This window comes from Setaria italica, chromosome VI (genome assembly GCF_000263155.2).
Source record: "Setaria italica strain Yugu1 chromosome VI, Setaria_italica_v2.0, whole genome shotgun sequence".
Lineage (NCBI taxonomy): Eukaryota > Viridiplantae > Streptophyta > Magnoliopsida > Poales > Poaceae > Setaria > Setaria italica.
Window position 1 is genome coordinate 25,856,401 of NC_028455.1, and position 21,426 is coordinate 25,877,826.

Sequence of the window (21,426 nt, forward strand, 5' to 3'; positions counted from 1 at the left end):
CCGACCACCAAAGAGTTACCCAAAACCCTACCCCGTCCATCGTCCTTACAGTTGTGACAGGAGGAAGACAACCAACTCCTACAACTTGCGAGTGACAGGAATCACTCGACTTTTACCGCTTCCTATTTAAGCAAAGCAGTTACTCGGTCCAACAACTAGTGTTCAGATCAAGGGATCTAAGTCATACATCTATGGTTCCAAACAACTCCTATACGTAAATGCACAAGCAAGATGCAGAAGGCATGCGCAAGTTTGGAAAACAAACATAGGGGTTTCATGCGTCCGGGGCTTGCCTTCAAGCGGGAAAGGAGGAAACTGCTTGACTTCTGGGGCAGCTTCGGCTTCTGAGGGTAGGAGCTCAGCTACACCGTCGTCTTCTGGCGCCGGGTGCAGCTCGTAGTAGCCGTCGGCGAGACGCAGCTCTACACGAGAATGCAATGCAAGAGTTAGCATTAGACGGTTATTTCAACAGCAACACTTGCAAGTCTGAGCCCAGAAACTTGCCACAAGTTACAGGAGGGTGGGGAGGTTCAAAGGAGTCGGTGGAGATCAAGAGGTAAGGGTCGGAGGAAAGGAACTTATGATCTGACCCTTAATCTAGAGGATTTGGTGTGCTAGGGGTCCTCAGACTCAACGCTGAAAGGTCCCCAAGTTTTACACATACACCCTCGGTTCGAAGAAAAAGGATACAGCCGAGTCCTCGGGCGAGGCGGAAAAGGGTCGGCGGAACAGACAGGGTCGGGCGAGACGGAACCGGGGTCGGGCGGATAAGAGGGGTCGGGCGAAGCAGACAAGGGGTCGAACGAACACAGGGGTCGGACGAGGCGGACAAGGGGTCGGACGAACACAAGGGTCGGACGAGGCGGAAAAGGGGTCGGACGAACGGAAGGGTCGGATGAGGCGGACAAGGGGTCAGTAGCTTACCTTCGTCTTACAAGGAAAGCTTGGGGTCGGGAAAGAGCAGGTTCGGCGGAGGAACTGGAACACTAAGGCTTGCAGCAGCGATGTCCGGCGGTGCTCCGGCGGCAGCGGTGCTTCTTGTGGATCACAAGTAAGCTCTTACGCAGCACGAAGGAGCAAGCGGCTGGGTGGATTGGGGAAAACGGTGTGGAGCGGAGAGGAGAGTTCCTCAGGGACTTAGTGTGGTGGCGCTGGGAGCTCGAACAGGGAGCAAGAGAAATGGCAGGAGGGTAGCGATGGCGAAGGGGACTCCGGCGGGGCTCACGCATTCCCTTTTATAGCGGCGCGGGAGTGAGAAGGGGAGCGGCGCGAAGGCCCGGGAAAGAAGCAATGGAGTGCTCTGCCCGGGCGGCGATTGAGCGACGAGGGTGGTGGAGCAGGACTTCGGGGATGACGCCGGCGGTCATGGGGTACTGGCGTCAGGGCGGCGCAGGCGTGGGTTTGCCGGTGGTTGAGATTTGGCGGAGGCGGGCGTCGTCGTGCGGTGGAGCTGATGGAAGTGACCGGGAAAATGGCGCTAGGATCGAGGGCGCACAGGTGAGAAGACAGGCGGCCGCGGGCGCGCGGGCGAGTGCAGAGCAACAGATTATCGGGCGGCGTCTGACAGGGTGGGAAAAGGAGCTGTCGCTGTCGTGGTCGGGGTTAGCGGAGGAGGAATCGTCATGTAGCGAAGACCGGGCGGCGCGACTGTGGCGAGGTGACGAAAAAGATGGGCGACATCGGGCTCTGCGGCCGGGATCTGGCGATGTGATGATGGGCGCGGGCGGCAAGGTGCTGCAGAAAGGTTGCAGAGGGGCTTCCGCTGCGATTGGGGAGGAGGGCGCGAGAATCCATTTGGTCGCGGGCCGAAGACGAGGCGGAGCGGCGGGCGCGGAGGAGTTGAGCCATGCGGTGGGGAAACTCTGAAGCGAGCATGCTACTCGAGTGCGCCTATCGCGGGGGATCTGGGAGAAAAGATCTCGTGGGCCCACCAGTCAGATTGAAGGGAGGTGTTGGGGGATGACTTAGAAGAATCCGGCGGGTGAGTTGGGGTCGGCGGGGTCAGAACTGGAGGCCATCGGAGAGGGGTCGGGACCGGACTGGAGGTTGAACACTTAGGCCTGGAAAACTAAGGTAGGTGATCAGGGGCTCGGATTAAGATTAACTCGGAAGATTTCGGGGTCGGTCGCCACACTCCCTCTCTTTGACTGGTAAGGCCATCCCCTTATACTATAAAAGGAGACGGGCCCTCCCCATCTGAACGAGGGGGCTCCCTCTCAGGCTTCATCACTTCCACATACTTTGATTCTCTCCAACACATAGCGCACGTCTGAGCCCCCGGTCACTCTCTCCCAGTCGGATCAGAGCACGACTAGGTCTCGAACACTCCCTCTCATCCTTTTCTCGTTTGTACCCCCACTGCAAACTTTGAGCACCTAGGCTCAGGAAACCGACCCCAACTGGATGTAGGGCCCATTGCCTGAACCAGTATACATCATGTGTCATTGTGTGCTAGGCCATATTTGATCTAACACACGGCAAAGCTACAATATTTACTAGTCAGCTAGATTTCGCACCGACAGTTGGTGCCTTCCAAGTTTGGCTCGAATTCCTTCCGCCCAACAGCATCCACGACTGGGCGGACCTCAAGAAGGTCTTCATAGGGACTTCCAGGGGACCTACGTCCGCCTTGGGAACTCCTGGGATCTCAAGAGTTGCAAAAAGGAGCCCAACGAGTCCTTGCAGGATTAGATCTGCAGGTTCTCAAGGCAATGCAACTCCCTCCCTGACGTCATCAATGCAGACGTCGTCAGCGCGTTCCTCTCCAGGACGACCTACAAATCCTTGGTCAACAAGCTCGGCTGTGTCAAGCCTCGGACCACCCGCGATCTGCTTGACATCACCACGAACCACGCCTCCGGTGAGGAGGCGGTCGTGGCGATCTTCGGTGGTGGTCGGGGCAAGGGCAAAGCAAAGCGCAAAGACCGAGATGAATGCCCCTCCACACAGAGAGGCAAGAAGAACAAGAAGGACCATACACGATGGCCGAGGTGATCCGACCAGGTGCCTACCGACTGAAGGATGACGACGGCAAGATCCTCACCAACACATGTAACATTGAGCAGTTACGTCGTTTCTTTCCCTAACTCGGTTCATTACTAGTCCTTTTCCATTTGACACTTGCTCCTATAGCACCCCAGCTCGAGCACTCTCGGCCTGGATCGCTCGGGGGCTCCACGGGAGTGTGGCACTACCCCCTCTTTACTTTTGCGTAATCATGCACTTCACCCAAACGAAAGGGTGCGCCCGAACGAAAGGGCATCACGTCCTCTAAACTACCCTAAGTAACTTACGCTCTAGCTTGCGGACCAATCAAACCCTGCCACGAGTGTGGTTACGAGCAGCTGAGCCTCGCGGGCCACGCCCGGGTTCTTAAGGTTGTAGCCTATCATCAACATGCAGGTTTGAAAGGAAAAGGGCGAAAAGCAGAAGTTGCTTAAGGATAAAAATGGGAACAGGCGGGACAAGCTTCCCATCATGATCACAAAAGAACTTAAGTTTGTTTACTTAGGGGCTCTCAGTCCCCCACGAAATTCGTTATGATACAAAAACTAACTAATTCTATAAACTCTACTACTGCCCTCCCAATCGGGTCAAATGGCGGTGCGGCTGGCGAACACGAAGGCGCCTCGGTCGTGGTCGGGATGATGCTGGGGTCAATTATGGTTGGGGTGACACCCGACTCCAACCCAGTCTCCATCATTTCAACAGGCTAGAAGACGCCTCCCTAGCCCACACCTGCAGCCTCCACAGACGGCGAGCCTCCATCACCTACTACGACGTGGTATGCTCGACGACCACCTGCATGTGCGGCACCAAGCTCTCCCCCAATGCCTGGATCTTGTTCACATTCCACCTGTCGTCATACCCTCCGTAGATGGCCGTGAAGTCCAGCGTGGGGTGGTGGGTCATCACCAACGTCAGCACCCCCCACGCTTTATAGAACACGCCTTCGGAGATGACTGCCCGAACCTCGTCCGGGATCTCCGCGAGCTGGATGGTGGGCACGCTAGTGCTTGGGCCCGACCCGAGCACCTCAGCAACCACCACCTGCACCACTCGGGTCGGTCGGACGACTTGGGCATCCGACGGGAGACAGGTAAGAAACAATATAGTGTTACATGCTGGACATGCCGACCCCATCACAAATGACGGATCCGTATTCCACTCGGGTATGCTCGCTAAGGGTCCCTCGAGCCCGTCGCTCGAACCGTCAAAGGTAAGCTATGTCAGCTTAACCCCTCCAGTTGCAGAAATCGTAGATGGGGCGATGCTTAGAAATCCAACTGAGGTAATATTACCGATCCCCCCCCCCATTTCTTAGTGTATGAGCACCCATTCATTCATCCATCTCATGCATGCATGCATTCATTCATGCATTCATACATTCATCCCATACATACAATCATTGCATTACAATTGCTTTGCGTCGTGTCACAAAGCAATAGCCGCTAGTTCAAAATGAGCCACGACCAACCGGGGTTCGAAGGCTAGCCCGTGAAGGGCTCGAGGCTGCCTCGCATCAAACAGAGCCAGAGGAGAAAATGCAGATGAGCCCCAACAGCCATCGCACGACCAACTTTGAAGCGGATAGGGTCATCTCGACCTTCTCGTTCGATCCTGACCTCGAGCCATGCCCACAGAATCTCCATCGAGGGTGGCCAGCGGGCCACCTGAGTCGGCCTCCGGAACGGCTCGGGCATCTGCCGGGAGGTAGGTTAAGGAGCAGTGAAATGCCACATGAGGGCTATGCCGACCCCGTTACGAAGGACGGACTCGGATTCCACTCGGACATGCACGTTAGTGAGCTCACCAAGCGCGTCACTCGAGCCATCGAGGCAAGTGACGTTAGCTCAACCCCTCCGGTTGCGAAAACCGCGGATGGGGTGACGCATGAAAAATGCGACCGACTGACCGAGCTCAATGGAGCTTAGGGGCTCGGGCCGCCAGATCCCGACTCGGGAACATGACTGATGATACAGGTTGTGGTCAAAACACACAGAGGCAAGCGCCCTACTCGCAATAGGGACCACCTCATACTGACCGATGGGGACACAAGAGTACGCGGCCCTAGAAAAGAGAACCTAAGTGCTCAGCCTCCGACCGACTCCCCAGTCGGCCGCAGGCTCGGGGGATAGACCCATCAGGTCCGCTCACGCGAACCCGATGGAAGACGGACTACCAACAAGTCTCCTGCTCGGGAACTAGGAACCTATGCCTACTCGGTGCACCTCCGCGGCTCACGCCAGACCTTCTCGGGGGCTGGGCGCCTGAATCGACCTGGCGCGCCTCTGCAGCCTCTGCCAGTCATCCCCTCGGGGGCTAGGTGCATGTACCTGCTCGGGAGCTAGATGCCTGATCCTACTTGGCTACCTTACATGACGCGGCAGACAAAGGGGAGAAAGCCAAGAGTCCCAACAACAATCCGCCTCCATGGCTCAATGGGCACTGGAAACATATAACGATGAAAGCCTTCATTGAGCTAAAGAGAGTAGCAACCTGCCGATCAAACCCAATAGCCCCTTCACGGCTTCAAAAAAGCCCCAAAGGGGCTCGAGGGCTCCTAAGGTCCATAGACCTAGGGTCCCCAATGGGACCACCTTCCCACTACGCTTGGCCCAACAAGAGGCATGGCGGCGACGCGCGCCTGGGCTGGCCGAGCAACACAACGTCGGTCGAGACCCAGATCCGGCCACCGACCGACTCCTCCGACCGGGAGGCCTAGTCGGCGCCCCGACCAGAAGGGTTCAGTCTGGGGTCGGACTATGGGGTAGGACCGTAGTCCGACCTTGACCGAGTTCTCCCTACCGAGGATGCGTCGTACCGACCACACCACTCCCCCCAACCGGCACGGCCGGGGGCGACTGGGACAATCGACCAGGGACGCCTGCTCGGTGAGGGCCCAGGGAGCAGGTGGAACGGATAAGAGGAAGTGCTCAGGTCAACTACCGTACGAGGAACCATACTGCACCACGTCCTGCGCACGTCCCGCACAGTGCTGCCACAACCTACCCGCCACAACGGAGTGGCCTGACGAGATGAACAGGGACCAAGGATGGCGGCCATACCGCACCTGACGATGTGGGTCTCGACAAGACTAGGTAGCACCCGCACATACTGTCTCTCCCTCTCTCTGACTTGTAAGGCCATCCCCTTGTACTATAAAAGGGGACGGGCCCTCCCCGTCTGAACGAGGGGGCTCCCTCTCAGGCTTCATCACTTCCACATACTCTAATTCTCTCCAACACATAGCGCACATCTAAGCTCCCGGTCACTCTCTCCCACTCGAACCAAAGCACGACGAGGTCTAGGACACTCCCTCCCACCCCTCTCTCATTTGTACCCTCATAGCAAACTTTGAGCACTTGGGCTCAGGAATATAGTCAACCGACCGACCTCGACTGGATGTAGGGCCCATTGCCCAAATCAGTATACATCCGATGTCATTGTGTGCTAGGCCATATCCGATCTAACGCACGGCAAAACTACAATATTTACTAGTCGGCCAGATTTCGCACCGACACCGAGGCTTGTGAAATGGTAATGAACGAGGATTTTGTTCTTGTAATAAGAATGAGTTGGGAAATAGTTTGTTGAGTAGAACAAGACGTAGGATGACTTCGCCTCCGCCTTCGTCATCATCTTCTTTGTTGTCTACGTCGTCATCGACTTCACCTCCGACTTGATTGTCTCCCATAGACTCTATTTCGGATTGCATGGCACTCTGCCATTTTTCGGAGTCTGGGTCCATCATTGCTTCTGCATATGTCGCAGGCTCATCATTATCCAACAATAATATTTCTCGCATTTCGCGGAGCCTTGCCGACCTTCGTGGTTGTGACGGTGCTTCTCTTGCCATGGGTATCTCAACTTGTTCTGCTACGTTAGCATCACTCATTGATTCTTGCCCGATCGGCTCATCTTGAACTTCTTCAAGATGCACTGTCTTTCCACTCTTTTCTCCTTTGAGAAACTCTTTCTCTAGGAAAACCCCGTTCCGAGCGACAAACACTTTGCCTTCTGATCGGTTGTAGAAATAATATCCTAAAGTTTCTTTGGATATCCCACGAAAATGCACTTATCCGACTTGGGTGTGATCTTGTCCGACTGAAGTCGCTTGACAAACACTTCACATCCCCAAATCTTTAGAAAAGACAAACTAGGAACCTTTCCAATCCATATCTCATATGGTGTCTTAACTACAGATTTAGATGGTACCCTATTAAGTGTGAAAGCTGCTGTTTCTAGAGCGTATCCCCAAAATGACAACGGTAGGTCCGACTGGCTCATCATTGATCGAACCATGTCTAACAAAGTTCGATTACGTCGCTCGGACACACCGTTTCTCTGAGGTGTTCCAGGCGGCGTAAGTTGTGGAACAATTCCGCAACTCTTTAGATGATTGCTAAACTCGTGGCTCAAATACTCGCCTCCACGATCAGATCGTAAGGCCTTAATTTTCTTGCCACGCTGATTTTCAACTTCATTCTGAAATTCCTTGAACTTTTCAAAGGTTTCAGACTTGTGCCTCATCAAGTAGACATAGCCATATCTACTAAAATCATCAGTGAAAGTTATGAAGTATTGGAATCCTCCTGTAGCCGTCGTGCTCATTGGTCCGCATACATCACTATGTACAAGTTCCAACAAGTCTACTGCTCTCTCAGGAAATCCTGTGAAAGGCGTCTTGGTCATCTTGCTTAGCAAGCAAGCCTCACATGTCTCGTATGATTCAAAATCAAACGAAGTTAGAAGTCCATCAGAATGGAGCTTCTTCATGCGCTTTTCACTTATATGACCCAAACAACAATGCCACAAGTAGGTAGGACTCAAATTATTAGGCCGAGGCCTTTTAGCACTTACATTACAGACAGGTGAACCATCAAGATTTAAAACAAATAATCCATTCACAATGGGTGCAAAAGCCATAAACATATTATTCTTAGAGATCATACAACCATTGTTTTCACTCGCAAATGAATAACCATCCTTCATCAAGCATGAAGGAGACAAAATGTTTCGACTTAAACTAGGAACAAAATAACAATTATTCAACTCCATAATAAATCCTGACGGGAGGTGGAGTTGCATCGTCCCGACGGTCAACGCAGCAACTCTTGCATTATTGCCCAGGCGGAAATCAACTTCTCCTCTTTCCACGCTTCTACTTCTTATCATTCCCTGCATCGAATTGCAAATATGAGCAACCGATCCGGTATCAAATACCCAAGAATTAATAATTGTATCAGCAAGAAATATGTTGTCTATAACATTAACAACAAGCGTACCTGAGGTAGAAGTACTCTTACTTCCGCCGTTCTTCTTCAACGAAGCTAGGTACTACTTGCAGTTTCTCTTCCAGTGACCAAGTTCATGACAGTAAAAGCACTCTTTATCTGGAGCAGGTCCAGCTTTAGCCTTGGGCGCTGGGTTTGGCTTGGACACTCCAGCCTTGCCCTTCTTCTTCCAAGAATTGCCCTTCTTCTTAAAGGTAGGCTTGTTCTGTACAGCCATCACATGGCTGGTACTAGCGCTTTTCTTAATGTCTACCTCTGCTGTCTTGAGCATACCACACAGTTCATTCAGACCCTTCTCTGTCCCATGCATATGGTAGTTCGAGATGAAGTTCCCATAGCTAGGCGGAAGAGATGAAAGAATAAAGTCAGTGGCCAACTCTTTGCCCATTGGGAAGCCCAGCTTCTCCAATCGCTGAGTGTAACCAACCATCTTGATTACATGTGGTCCTACTGCTGCGCCTTCTGCTAACTTGCACTCCAGAAAGGCTTTGGACACATTGAACCTTTCGGTCCTAGCCTGTGTCTGGAACATGTCCTTGAGCGCCACGATCATATCGTGTGCCTCATGATTTGTTTCGAACTGCATCTGCAGCTCGGGTTCCATGCAAGTAAGCATAAGGCAGCTTACCTCAAGATTAGCATCAAATGCCTTCTTGTAAGCAGCCTTAACGGCGGCAGATGCATCATCAGCAGGTACTGGTGGTAGTGGGGTGTCTAGAACATCTTCCTTTTTATCGGCCCTGAGAACAATTCTCAGGTTACGGATCCAATCCGAGTAGTTTGTTCCTTTCAACTTGTCCTTCTCAAGGACCGAACGCAAAGCAAACGATGTGGTGGTGTTGCTAGGTGCCATTTAATCTACAACAAAAGTAATGCAAAATACACTAAGACAAACGTATCCATGATAGAGCAAATTACATTAAACTATTTTAACAGAATCTACTCCCACTAAAATCAATATCCCTCTATTGAAACTTAGTGATTCAGGATCCACAACTAACAAGTCTACTAGTGAGCTTTAGCATCACCGCTAGCAAACGAGGTAGATCGGTAAGCAACTTTTGCTAATCATATCACATATGACTCCTGTTATTGGGTGACATCTCTATGTCTCGGCACCCAACCTTTATGCCCCAAGGTCCTTAACCGTTAAGATAACCTTGTTAAGCAAACCAACCCTTATGCTTGTAAGTGTCCGGCACAAACCCGTCTAGTCAAGGAAAACTAGTGGCACCCTAATTTCATAGACCCACCACTAATTGTACAAGACATGGGACGGTGCAAGTTTTAGTTGGGAGGGCATACTAACTTAAACTTTGTGAGGGATCGTTCTACTTCTAACATCACAGCATGCAGAAAGTAAAACATAAACAGAATAGCATTCACACAGCTGTGACACAGTATGGCCCGTTTTCATATGGTGATCTCCATCTCCATAGAACCTGTTCACCATGGTGATCTCCATCTCCATGTTCCATGTGCGCCATCCTCCTGGTGATGAGTCCTCCAAGAACTAGAGCATGCTATAACGCCTAATAGCTATTAAAGAATCTAGTAATGAAGATTACATAGTTGCTTGGATCATCACAGATTGGTACGCAGACCATTAAATACAATAAAGTGACAACACATATGGCTCCTGCCGTGTTGCCGTACGCGCGACATGCAGGTCACGAATGAGTTACACACATGCATCACATACACAAGGGGGCCATACTGATCACAAGATACATACATACATCCTGCAAAACAGAGTTAGGCGTCCTAACGTTCCAAACTTCGGATACCCGAAACTCCATCTTCCAAGCCGAATTTGGGAAATCTAATTTCGCCGAAAACGGCAAAGCCGTTGAATTTCATGTGTAACTTTTTCTGTAGATCAATTTTCATATAAAAGTCGTCCCAATCCGAGATCGTACCAAAAAGTTACGGCTGATTTACCGAAGCATACGCATACGGCAAAAATCCCGACCCCGGCAGTAGATCTCATCTACTATTGCACATCTAATGCGCCTGGCGTATGACCCTGGATTTCGATTCGACCAATCATATTGATCTTCGCTCACTGCAACTGGATTTACGTGTATCACTTAACTCCGATGGCGGAAACCGACCGGTAGGAGTATGTCGTTACACTACCATTGCAGCAAGGGCACGAAAACAGCACATAGATCAAACGGAAAACTCGCATATCTCCATATGCACACATCCCGAATCCAAAACTAAGCAGCTACGGCTCTTGATACCACTGTTGGGATACGAGGTAGGCTACACTAGCGTAAATCAAAATTTCTACCGCGTATAACCAGGAAGAACTGCCGTATAAGGATCACGGGATTACCACTCGACGCACTACTGGTGCGGAAGATGTAGATATGCGTCGATGCAGTGAAGACGATCACGTAGTCGTACGTTGTCGATCAACGTAGTTGATCACGTCCAGCAGCTCCTCAGCAGCTCGTCCACGTGCAGCAAGATCGCCTCCGGTGCCGCGGCTCGTCGTCGGCTCGTCGTGGCTCGTCGGCGGCTCGTCGATGGCTCGTCCAAGTGCTGCAGGCGCAACACCTCCAAGGTATCCACACGTGCAGGGAGGAAGCGTCGCAAGCCGGACTGCTAGATCCGCAAATTGCAACAGGCGAGAGCGTGGGAGGCGCGGCAGGTGTGTTTCGCCAAAAAGGTGTAAACCCTAGGGCGCCCCCACCCCTCTATTTATAGAGGTTCCTGATGGGCCTCTGGATCCGAGGCCCATTAGTACTCCTAAACCTAATCCAACTCGGATTAGATCCGAATTGGGCTTCCAGCCCCTTAAGTGTGTGACCCTATGGGTTCGGATATGTATAGACATGGCCCGAGTACTCCTACTCGGCCCAATAGTCGGTAGCGGCCTCTAGCAAGACGTGCCAACTCCTATACGCACACGAAGATCATATCAGACGAACCATCACAACATAATATACATGCTATTCCCTTTGCCTCACGATATTTGGTCTAGCTTCAAGCCAACCGCTCTTTCTCGATCCTGTGATTCGGAATCCCTTTGTAGGTTAACTCTTAACCGTACGTAGCATGGCCATGCATTTTCGGATCCGATCACTCGAGGGGCCCAGAGATATCACTCTCAATCAGAGAGGGGAAAATCCCATCTTGACTGACCATGTCTCATAGCATGCTTCTTGACAAACCCGAAAGCTACCTATATAACTACCCTGTTACGGCGTAGCGTTTGATAGCCCCTAAGTAGGTCGATCCACATCTAGAATACATGCGACAGTCTCAGGTCTAAGGACAAAGCGTATATGTTGTTTAAAGAGAGAACTACTTCTCGTGTTGGGTCAGTCCTAGCACATGTCTCCACATGTGACCACATTATTAGTTCAACATCTCCATGTCCATGACTTGTGAAACATAGTCATCAACTAATACATGTGCTAGTCTAATATTCATGTGTGTCCTCACATGAACTCCGACTAGAGACAACTTTAGAATAACCATACAAGTAAAGAGTTTCACATACAATTCACATAATTACAAATCAATTCAAGTAGCCTTCAATGGATATTCAATGAACACAACATACAAATCATGGATACAAATGGAATATCATCATCTCTATGATTGCCTCTGGGGCATACCTCCAACAGTACCTGCTCGGGAGCTAGATGCCTGATCCTACTTGGCTACCTTACATGACACGACAGACAAAGGGGAGAAAGCCAAGAGTCCCAACAACAATCCGCCTCCATGGCTCAATGGGCACTGGAAACATATAACGATGAAAGCCTTCATTGAGCTAAAGAGAGTAGCAACCTGCCGATCAAACCCAATAGCCCCTTCACGGCTTCAAAAAAGCCCCAAAGGGGCTCGAGGGCTCCTAAGGTCCATAGACCTAGGGTCCCCAATGGGACCACCTTCCCACTACGCTTGGCCCAACAAGAGGCATGGCGGCGACGCGCGCCTGGGCTGGCCGAGCAACACAACGTCGGTCGAGACCCAGATCCGGCCACCGACCGACTCCTCCGACCGGGAGGCCTAGTCGGCGCCCCGACCAGAAGGGTTCAGTCTGGGGTCGGACTATGGGGTAGGACCGTAGTCCGACCTTGACCGAGTTCTCCCTACCGAGGATGCGTCGTACCGACCACACCACTCCCCCCAACCGGCACGGCCGGGGGCGACTGGGACAATCGACCAGGGACGCCTGCTCGGTGAGGGCCCAGGGAGCAGGTGGAACGGATAAGAGGAAGTGCTCAGGTCAACTACCGTACGAGGAACCATACTGCACCACGTCCTGCGCACGTCCCGCACAGTGCTGCCACAACCTACCCGCCACAACGGAGTGGCCTGACGAGATGAACAGGGACCAAGGATGGCGGCCATACCGCACCTGACGATGTGGGTCTCGACAAGACTAGGTAGCACCCGCACATACTGTCTCTCCCTCTCTCTGACTTGTAAGGCCATCCCCTTGTACTATAAAAGGGGACGGGCCCTCCCCGTCTGAACAAGGGGGCTCCCTCTCAGGCTTCATCACTTCCACATACTCTAATTCTCTCCAACACATAGCGCACATCTAAGCTCCCGGTCACTCTCTCCCACTCGAACCAAAGCACGACGAGGTCTAGGACACTCCCTCCCACCCCTCTCTCATTTGTACCCTCATAGCAAACTTTGAGCACTTGGGCTCAGGAATATAGTCAACCGACCGACCTCGACTGGATGTAGGGCCCATTGCCCAAATCAGTATACATCCGATGTCATTGTGTGCTAGGCCATATCCGATCTAACGCACGGCAAAACTACAATATTTACTAGTCGGCCAGATTTCGCACCGACACCGAGGCTTGTGAAATGGTAATGAACGAGGATTTTGTTCTTGTAATAAGAATGAGTTGGGAAATAGTTTGTTGAGTAGAACAAGACGTAGGATGACTTCGCCTCCGCCTTCGTCATCATCTTCTTTGTTGTCTACGTCGTCATCGACTTCACCTCCGACTTTGCCGTCAACTCCACCTTCGTAATTCTTCGTCATCGACTCGATCTTGGTCGCCAATAGTGTTCGGCTCGAGGGGCTTTGTTGACAACGAAGGCGTCGTCGACTCCACCTTCGTCACCGACAGTGTTCGGCTCGAAGAGCTTCAACGTCTACTTCATTGTCTACTTCATCGCCGACAGTGTTCGGCTTGATGGACTTCATCGTCGACTCCTCCCTCATCGCCGACGGTAATCGGCTTGAGGGAGTTTGTTGTCTCTGTCTTCATTGCTGACAATGTTCGGCTCGATGGACTTCATCGTCGATAGTCTTCGGCTCGAGGGGCTTCGTCGTCGACTCTGCCTCTGCCTTCGTCGCCGACGGTAATTGGCTCGAGGGACTTCGTCGCTGACTCTGTCTTCATTGCGATAGTATTCGACTGGATGGACTTGATTGTCTACTTTGTTGTCGACTCCACCTTCGTTGCCGACAGTGTTAAGCTCAAGGGGCTTTGTCGTCTACTTCATCGTCGACTTTGACATCGACTACCACTTCACCTAACCTCTCAACATTGATTTGAGGAGCTTGAAGGATTGAACTTCGGATCTCCACTTTAAAACCTCCATCACGAACACAAGCCAACAGGGGCTAAGGTGGTATCGGGATGAACGACGTCACCCCAAAGGATGAGGCCTTGCTTGGTGCTCGTGACTAAAGAAGAGGGGCTTGTCGTCGTCGACTCTGCCTTCATTGCTGACGGTGTTTGACTCGTCGACTACTTCATCGTCGACTGCTTTGTCGTCGACTTTGCCTTCACCCTCATCGTCGTCAACTCTGCCTTCATTGCTGACGGTGTTCGACTCGTCAACTACTTCATTGTCGACTACTTCGTCGTCGACTTCGCCTTCACCCTCATTGTCGTGAACTCCGCCTTCGTTGTTGACAGTGTTCGACTTGAGGGACTCGTCGACTACTTCATCGTCAACTTCGCCTTCACCCTCATTATCATCGACTCCACCTTCATCGCTGATGGTGTTCGGCTCGAGGGGCTTGTCGACTGCTTCATCATCGACTTCAGTAGACTAAGATGCCGCGTTACTACTTCCTCTACTTCTACTACGTCAAGAGCCCGCTACTTCGGTCGTGATGAAGGTGAACGATCTGCTTCGTCTGCATCGGCTACGATGAAGGGTGGTTCGAATTATCACGAAGCGCAACTGACTCCGAAGATGCGAGCACTTGAGTATGTACCAAGACTCCGAAGGCAAAGCTGAAGAGGGAAGAAAGGAAGCTTTGAGAATGAAGACCTTCTTAGCAATAGCGAGGCTTCTGGATATCGCCATCACCAAAGATGCCCTTCATCATCAAAACCGAAGGTGACCATTAGCTAGGCTGGTAATTTGATATATGTGTAGATTTGCCAGGCGTACGTGCTCTTTTCTCCATTCTGTTTTTCCCACTGGGTTTTTGGAATGGAGTTTCTAGTGAGGCATACAGCCGGATGGTCACGAGGGTGTTCCTTAGGGCCAAAGTTATAGGAAGGTCTAGAACACTTCATATGTATTTAGCTACTTCTGTTTGTTGTACCGGCCAAACCAAAGTAGCTGAGGGGCTACTGTTGGAAATGGACCTTGTGGGAAAGCTCAAGGGCCTATTTGTAAATAATGTACCCACCAGGGGTATGGTGGAAAATTGTCATCCCCTCATTTCTCTATATAAAGGACCAAAGGGTCATGAGAAGGGGACTCACTTGAGCTCTTCTCACTTTGCTCTCATGTTTTGTTGCTTCATCCCTCTCATTTCCACCTTTTTACTCTCCTCCCTCTCTCTTCTCTGTTCAGAGGAGTAACATCCCCAACATAATGATGATGGATCTTGACTACCTTCAAGGACTCTGAAAAGTGAAAAATTAACAAACAAAGGCACAATACCATATCTCATCTCCAAGTCCAAAATGGATCTTGAGTTCTTGACCACCTTCAAGGCATCTGGACCACAGCAATAGCGCGCGGAGTGGTGGAAGTGAAGGATTATGTCAAAACAACACTAATGACCTACCAACACAAAAACAAAGAGTTTCCAAATGCCTAAAGAGATGCATGTAGATGCGTGTAGCCACCACCATTTTGGTTCCGTTGACATGTCAGCAAGTCATCACAACTAAACATGATTAAATATATCTCTCAGCTCATTTATTATTCATGGATTTACATATTCTCTTTGGAGAAAAAAATCACTCCTTTTTTTTAGAAAGAATGCATCCAAATTCCAAATACAAAGAGAAAAACACAAACAAATAAGAGAGAAACAAAAGAAAACTAACAATCCTTTCTAAAATGAAGGCTCACTGAAATATTCCTATTCTCTCTGATGGGCAAAGAAGGCTAGCCCATATAAGAATATGTACCTCGTCTGTACAATTTTTATTCTTTTGTGCTCAAGTTTAGAGCACAAATCAATCGATACTCTGTTCTGATAATGTGTTTCAATGTCCGTTTAAGGATGGATATGGATTTGTCCACAAACCGACATGTAGGTCAAATTTAGGTTGTGGTTTCATGTACACGCTCGCTTCAAGTTTCTTCTTTGTTTCAGTCACGCTAACTCTCCCTAAAGCCAGGATAGTGGCCAGGTTTGTTGCTGTCATATCCTCTGTAGACTATCTCCCTGTACCTCACGGCCTCACTACAGAAATCGAAATCGACTGCTCATATGGATTGGACTGTTCGCTAGCTTTGGCTTACTTATTCCCCATTAGGCCATTACCACATACAAGTAAATGCATTGTATTTGCTTAGTCGCCAAAATGCCTATCGTCGATGTAGGTGCTATTAGTACATTTACAAAATCTAAATATTATCAAAATGTTTTATGGCAAGTTTGCCTACACCATAAGTACCGATTAGAATATTTATAAATAAACAATTGGTCAAATTTTTAGTGTATGGCTTCATGGCTTTCCAGCATGTTGCTTCCTAGTTTCAAGCTCAAGGAGTTAAAAATTTCATTGGAAAATCTAACGACTAATTGTCTATGGTAACTAGTATTTCCCCAGCTATAGAAACCAATAATTGAGGAAGACGAATTGCTTGAACAAAAAGACAGCAGGAAAAAATGCTGATGCCGGCTTCCAAAGCTAGCGAATTAACATAAATCACTCCTTTGTTGAGCGCTATCAAGCTATGGTTTCAAGCATGATGCCTTTGTTTTTGCTCAGAGTTACAAATTTATTAAAAAAAATGACACGATTCGCATAGAGAAATGCATGGTCCCTCGTTACAACCATTTCCTTTATGCCTTGCCTTTGCCATGAAAGAAACTTTGGAGCATTTCCTTTATGCCTTGCCTTTGCCATGAAAGAAACTTTGGAGGTGTTTGTTTCTTAAGGGTTACTATCACATCGGATGTTTGATGCTAATTAAAAGTATTAAATATTATCTAATTATAAAACTAATTGCACAGATGGAAGCTAATTCGCAAGACGAATCTATTAAGCCTAATTAATCCATGATTTGACAATGTGGTGCTACCGTAACCATTTGCTAATGATGTATTAATTAGGCTTAATAGATTTATCTCGCGAATTAGCACAGGGCTTCTGCAATTAGTTTTATAATTAGCCCTTGTTTAGTCCTACTAATTAGCATCCGAACATTCGATGCGACAAGAGCTAAACTTTAGCCCGATGCTAACATTCGATGCGACAAGAGCTAAACTTTAGCCCAAGGATCCAAACACATCCTTAGTTGATCCAAACACGTCCTTAGTTGATGGCACGAGAGAAATCATCATTTTTCCAATGGAAAATATTCAATACTCCACCCGTTCCAAATTGTAAATCGTGTTAGCATTTCTAGATTCATAACTTTTGCTAAAACTATAGATCTTGAAATACCAAAATGACCTACAATTTAGGATGGAGTAGCACAAAGAAGATACTAAACTCATTTTCTAAACATACACAAAAATGTAGGTCAGAAGTTGGATATACCTTTATGTCTCATTCACCGTGTATACCTTATCCACGGCCTCGCAGGGCCAAGTTGGATATGCATTCATGTGTAAACCAACATAAAAACTCTTCAAACAAAACAAGAGGCCTGCTATTGCACAACAGGTCAACACGTCCACTTATTTCAACCTTTCAACTCTCATGTTCAAAGCATATTATTCTGTATGAACATACAAAATCTTCAAAACCATTAACCTACAACAACATCAGTACTGTATTATCACTTGATATAAAAACATTTTGACGGCACATAATTAACACAGTAATTATGCGGTGCAGAAAAGGCTCGAAACCAGGAGGGGACTTGCTCCTTTGCAAATTTGGCATGGATCCATCCATCCATCCACCGATCAGTTGTTCCAGTACCAGGAGGTCCAGTTGAAAAGCTGTGCTTCCTCCGCGCCGTGGTGGATGACCTCGGCGGCAGCGAACAAGGCGTCCGGAAGGTGGAAGCTGCAGCCCTCGTCGCTGACCACACCACCATCCTCTTCCTCAGACGAGAGGACACCATGGCCAGTACAGTCACCGCTGCTGAGGAGGTCGTCCCTGAGCTGCTGCGCCAGCAGCTTCTCAGTGCCTGACGCAGCAGTGTGCTCGTCCAGATCGTCGGCCTCTTGGGCAGCGTTGGTAGCTGACGGGGATGTCTCCTTGCCTTGCAGCTTCTCCGTCAAGGTGACCACCTGTTGCAGACATTGTTAATTATGCCAATCGCTGTGATCGATTTTAGCAGGCATTGTGATCTGATCTGATAAATGAGAACCATGCATCAGCACATGCAACCTCTGGGTCTATCATTTTTTATGTACATTTACATTTAAGAAAAAGCATGTGACGATCAAATAGTTAGGTGGAATAGCAATGGTACGAACGATAAACTGTGGTAGTATGCCTTAAAAAGGCCTACGAAAGAGTTAATGGCTTCTAACACATATTTTGCACATACTCACTAATCACTGACAGTGTTCATATTGTTCTCTTAAACAAAATTAATTGCATGGTGCAAGCTCATAGTGTTTCTGTATATGTCATTTCCAAAAACAGTACTCCTACTAGACAAGCTAACAGTGGAAATTAGCAAATATAGATCAGCCCTTTTTGAAACGGCACAACTGCAGCACATTCTGTATTATATCCTATTTCCCAGGTAGTATTCTGTATTTGAAATGGCATAGGTTATGGTAATCAGTAGAATCTGATCTGAGTACAGAATATAACAATATATTAGTTGGTCCAACTAGTCCCCATCTATTTGGCAGTTCTACGTAAGACGAAGAATTTCAAATTTCAAAGGATTATAAAAAGGGATGCATCTAGGTTCTGAAGAAGCACTGGCATATTTATAGCAGAGAAAAAATAAGATCCAGCCAATATTCGGGACATTTGGAAAACAAAAACACATAGTTTAACCAGGATTGCAGCATTTCGGTGCTTATCTTTCTTTGTATCTTTGGCAGTTCTACGTAAGGTGACGCATATTCAAATTTCAAAGGATTATAAAAGGGGATGCATCTAGTGAAGATAGCATAAATGTGGCTAATGCCATACACATCAGTTGCAATATTTTCAGTTCTCAAGAAGCAATAGATATATAGGTGGGCATATTTATAGCAGCAAAAAAAAAAAGATCCAGCTAATATTCGGGACATATGGAAAACAAAACACATAGTTTTAGCCAGGATTGCAGCATTTCAGTGTTCATCTTTATTTGTGTCTTACGAATGAGATTCATTTAATCTTGACATCTTTATGTAGAATTATAGAACACATCTGCCCCAAGATCTGGCCTAGAGATTTAAATCCATTTTTATTCTCAAAGATTTAGCCCTACTGAAGACATCTGAAAACATAGTAGGTTTAAGGATTGTTCATTTTAATAAGTATTTGTACATGATACATTTGCTGATGATGAGATTGTTCTTATATGCATTAAAGTCTAAAGTAAACAATTATTTTGATTAAAATTAGAAAAGACAATACATTTGCCTACGATAGGATTGAGTATTTGGCAATAAATATTTTCTTACAACAGTTGACAGAAAATAACAATTAAGCAAATTATGTCTTTCTAAAGGTGTGATGCATAGATTAGAGTAGTTAACTCTTTCACATCACATAGATTAGCGTAGTTTATCGGATTTAGACTTGGGAGGTGATCAGGTGAACGATAGGTACCCAAGATTCCTAAGCACTATGGAGTTAAATTGTATAATAGCTAAAATACATACAGTAGTGGGTCGCCGCTGATGACTACCTATGGCCAAATTGAAGGCGACAAAAGTGGCATCTTATTTAATTTTACAAACAGTAGCCTATCATGGGAAGGCAACATCTTGCACAGAGGCCCTCGGCCTTTCAGAATATTTGAATTCCAAGACCTACCTTTTCCTAGTAAAACCCTCAAGTCCTTGTAATCTTAAAGTGGTCTTCATTTGTCTTTACAGAAAGAACAAGTTGACAAAGTTTTATGATAAGAGTTAAATTCATACGCTGGAAAGAACTTACGAACCATAGTAAGACTACTGAATATTTAAGTTTTTCTATTGCTTTGGGCGAATGGTTGACAGTTACTATGTTCCCAGAGTATGTTCCTCTTACAGCCCATGCTTCAGTAATATGTTGGTAGCACCGATGATACTAATTTGACACACAATTCCTTGTTCCTTATTAGAAATTAACACATATTCCTTATTCCTAAATCTTAATTCTAGTTCCTAGGGATACTCCAGCGCTTGCAATTCACATGGAACTACAGGCTATAAGGCACCCAATGGTACCAAGTAGAAATTAACGTGGAGCTTAAGGACCATTCACAAAAACTGTAGCTCAATTCATGACAGCTAAATAATCAAGTGGTCAATACCTACAAGTTCAAGGATCTGGATGACATTTTCTACTTATTCGATCCCCCTAGGCTAGGTGCTCCGATCTACAGCGGCGAGCCGGCGACCAAGCTAATTACTGCAAGCGAAAACCGATTAACCATGGAGGCGAGACGAGGTGATGAGGCAGCTACCTGTGCCCTGAGGCTATCGTTGTCGGCGAGTAGGCCCTGGTGATCGGCGGCGAGCGCGTCGTAGGCAGCCTTGAGACGGTCGTAGTCGGTCTCGAGCTGCTTGGTCTTCCAGCGCGCGCGGCGGTTCTGGAACCAGACGGCCACCTGGCGGGGTGCCATCCCCAGCCGGCGCGCGAGCTCGGTCTTGCGCTCCGGCTCCAGCTTGTTCTCCTCCTCGAAGCTCCGCTCCAGCAGCTGCACCTGCTCCGCCGTCAGCCGGCGCTTCTTCTCCGGCGCCTGCTCGTCGTAATACTCCTCCTCCATGAGTTCCTCGTGCGTCGTGAAGAACGGCCGCTTGCCCACGCGCACCGCGTCGTCCATGCCTAGAACCGCCATCGGAACACCTGCAAGCAGCCGGAGCGCTCAGGAACCGGCGATCCCATCCCAGATCTGGCCATGGTCGGTCACGGTCACGCACCTCGGAAGAAGCCGTTGCTGTTGGCGCTGCCCCCGCCGCCGAAGAGCAGCATCTGCGCTCCGCCGCCGCCGCCGCCGCCGCCGCCCCGCCGCGCGCCGCCGGAGTCGACGCCGACGCGGCCCGGATCCATGCTGATTCCTGTTCGCGCCCTCCCCTTCTCCTAGCACCCCCTTTCTTTTATGAAACTTCTCCTAGCCCTTCTCCTCCCAAAGAACGAAACGAAACCCACACGAGCGCGCGCGCGCGCACAAACACACACGCACGCACGCGCGCACACACTCCAACGTCTGCTAGAAATCGCGGCCGCCGGGGCGATCGAGGGCGGGTGGGCTGGCCGGCTCAGATGAAGCAGGAGGAGGAGGCGAGCTTATGGCGGAAGAAGCTGGTGCTCCAGAGCATGCGCGTGGACGTCTTCATGGGGTACAGCGAGAACCCCATGGCCCCTCCGTAGTTGAAGGACACGGGTGGATTCCTCCGGCGAGCGGCTCCCTCCGGTGGCCGGCCGGGCCGGCCAGGGACTGGACTGCAAATAGAATTTTCGTGGAGGGGGTTGACGCAGAGGGATGGGCCGATGATGGGAGCTCCGGTGGTGGATGCCGCTGCTAGTTTCCTTGTTTTTCCTCCCTTTCCTTTTTATTCGAGATTTTTTTTTGCTGGATTTTGCGGGTAAAGTTGAGAGCG

General features: G+C 49.1%; 1 protein-coding gene across 1 annotated transcript; it reads right to left on the reverse strand.

Annotated features, from left to right (window-relative positions):
• Positions 1–17,277: 17,277 nt before the first annotated feature.
• On the reverse strand, positions 17,278–21,426 carry LOC101768178 (homeobox-leucine zipper protein HOX5). The gene is made up of 3 exons (XM_004973376.3): positions 20,746–21,426; positions 20,289–20,671; positions 17,278–17,955 (listed from the first exon to the last, which is right to left on the reverse strand). The coding sequence occupies exons 1-3, from the start codon at positions 20,873–20,875 to the stop codon at positions 17,626–17,628; spliced, it is 843 nt and encodes a 280-aa protein (XP_004973433.1). The 5' UTR covers positions 20,876–21,426; the 3' UTR covers positions 17,278–17,625.

Bases quoted from the DNA above. Each gene is read 5' to 3' on its own strand.
- LOC101768178 (XM_004973376.3), bottom strand. From the start codon at position 20,875: ATGGATCCGGGCCGCGTCGGCGTCGACTCCGGCGGCGCGCGGCGGGGC. The intron at 20,672-20,745 runs GTGCGTGACCGT...GGCTGCTTGCAG, and splicing joins CAGCAACGGCTTCTTCCGAG to GTGTTCCGATGGCGGTTCTA. The intron at 17,956-20,288 runs GTAGCTGCCTCA...TGTCTGCAACAG, and splicing joins ACGATAGCCTCAGGGCACAG to GTGGTCACCTTGACGGAGAA.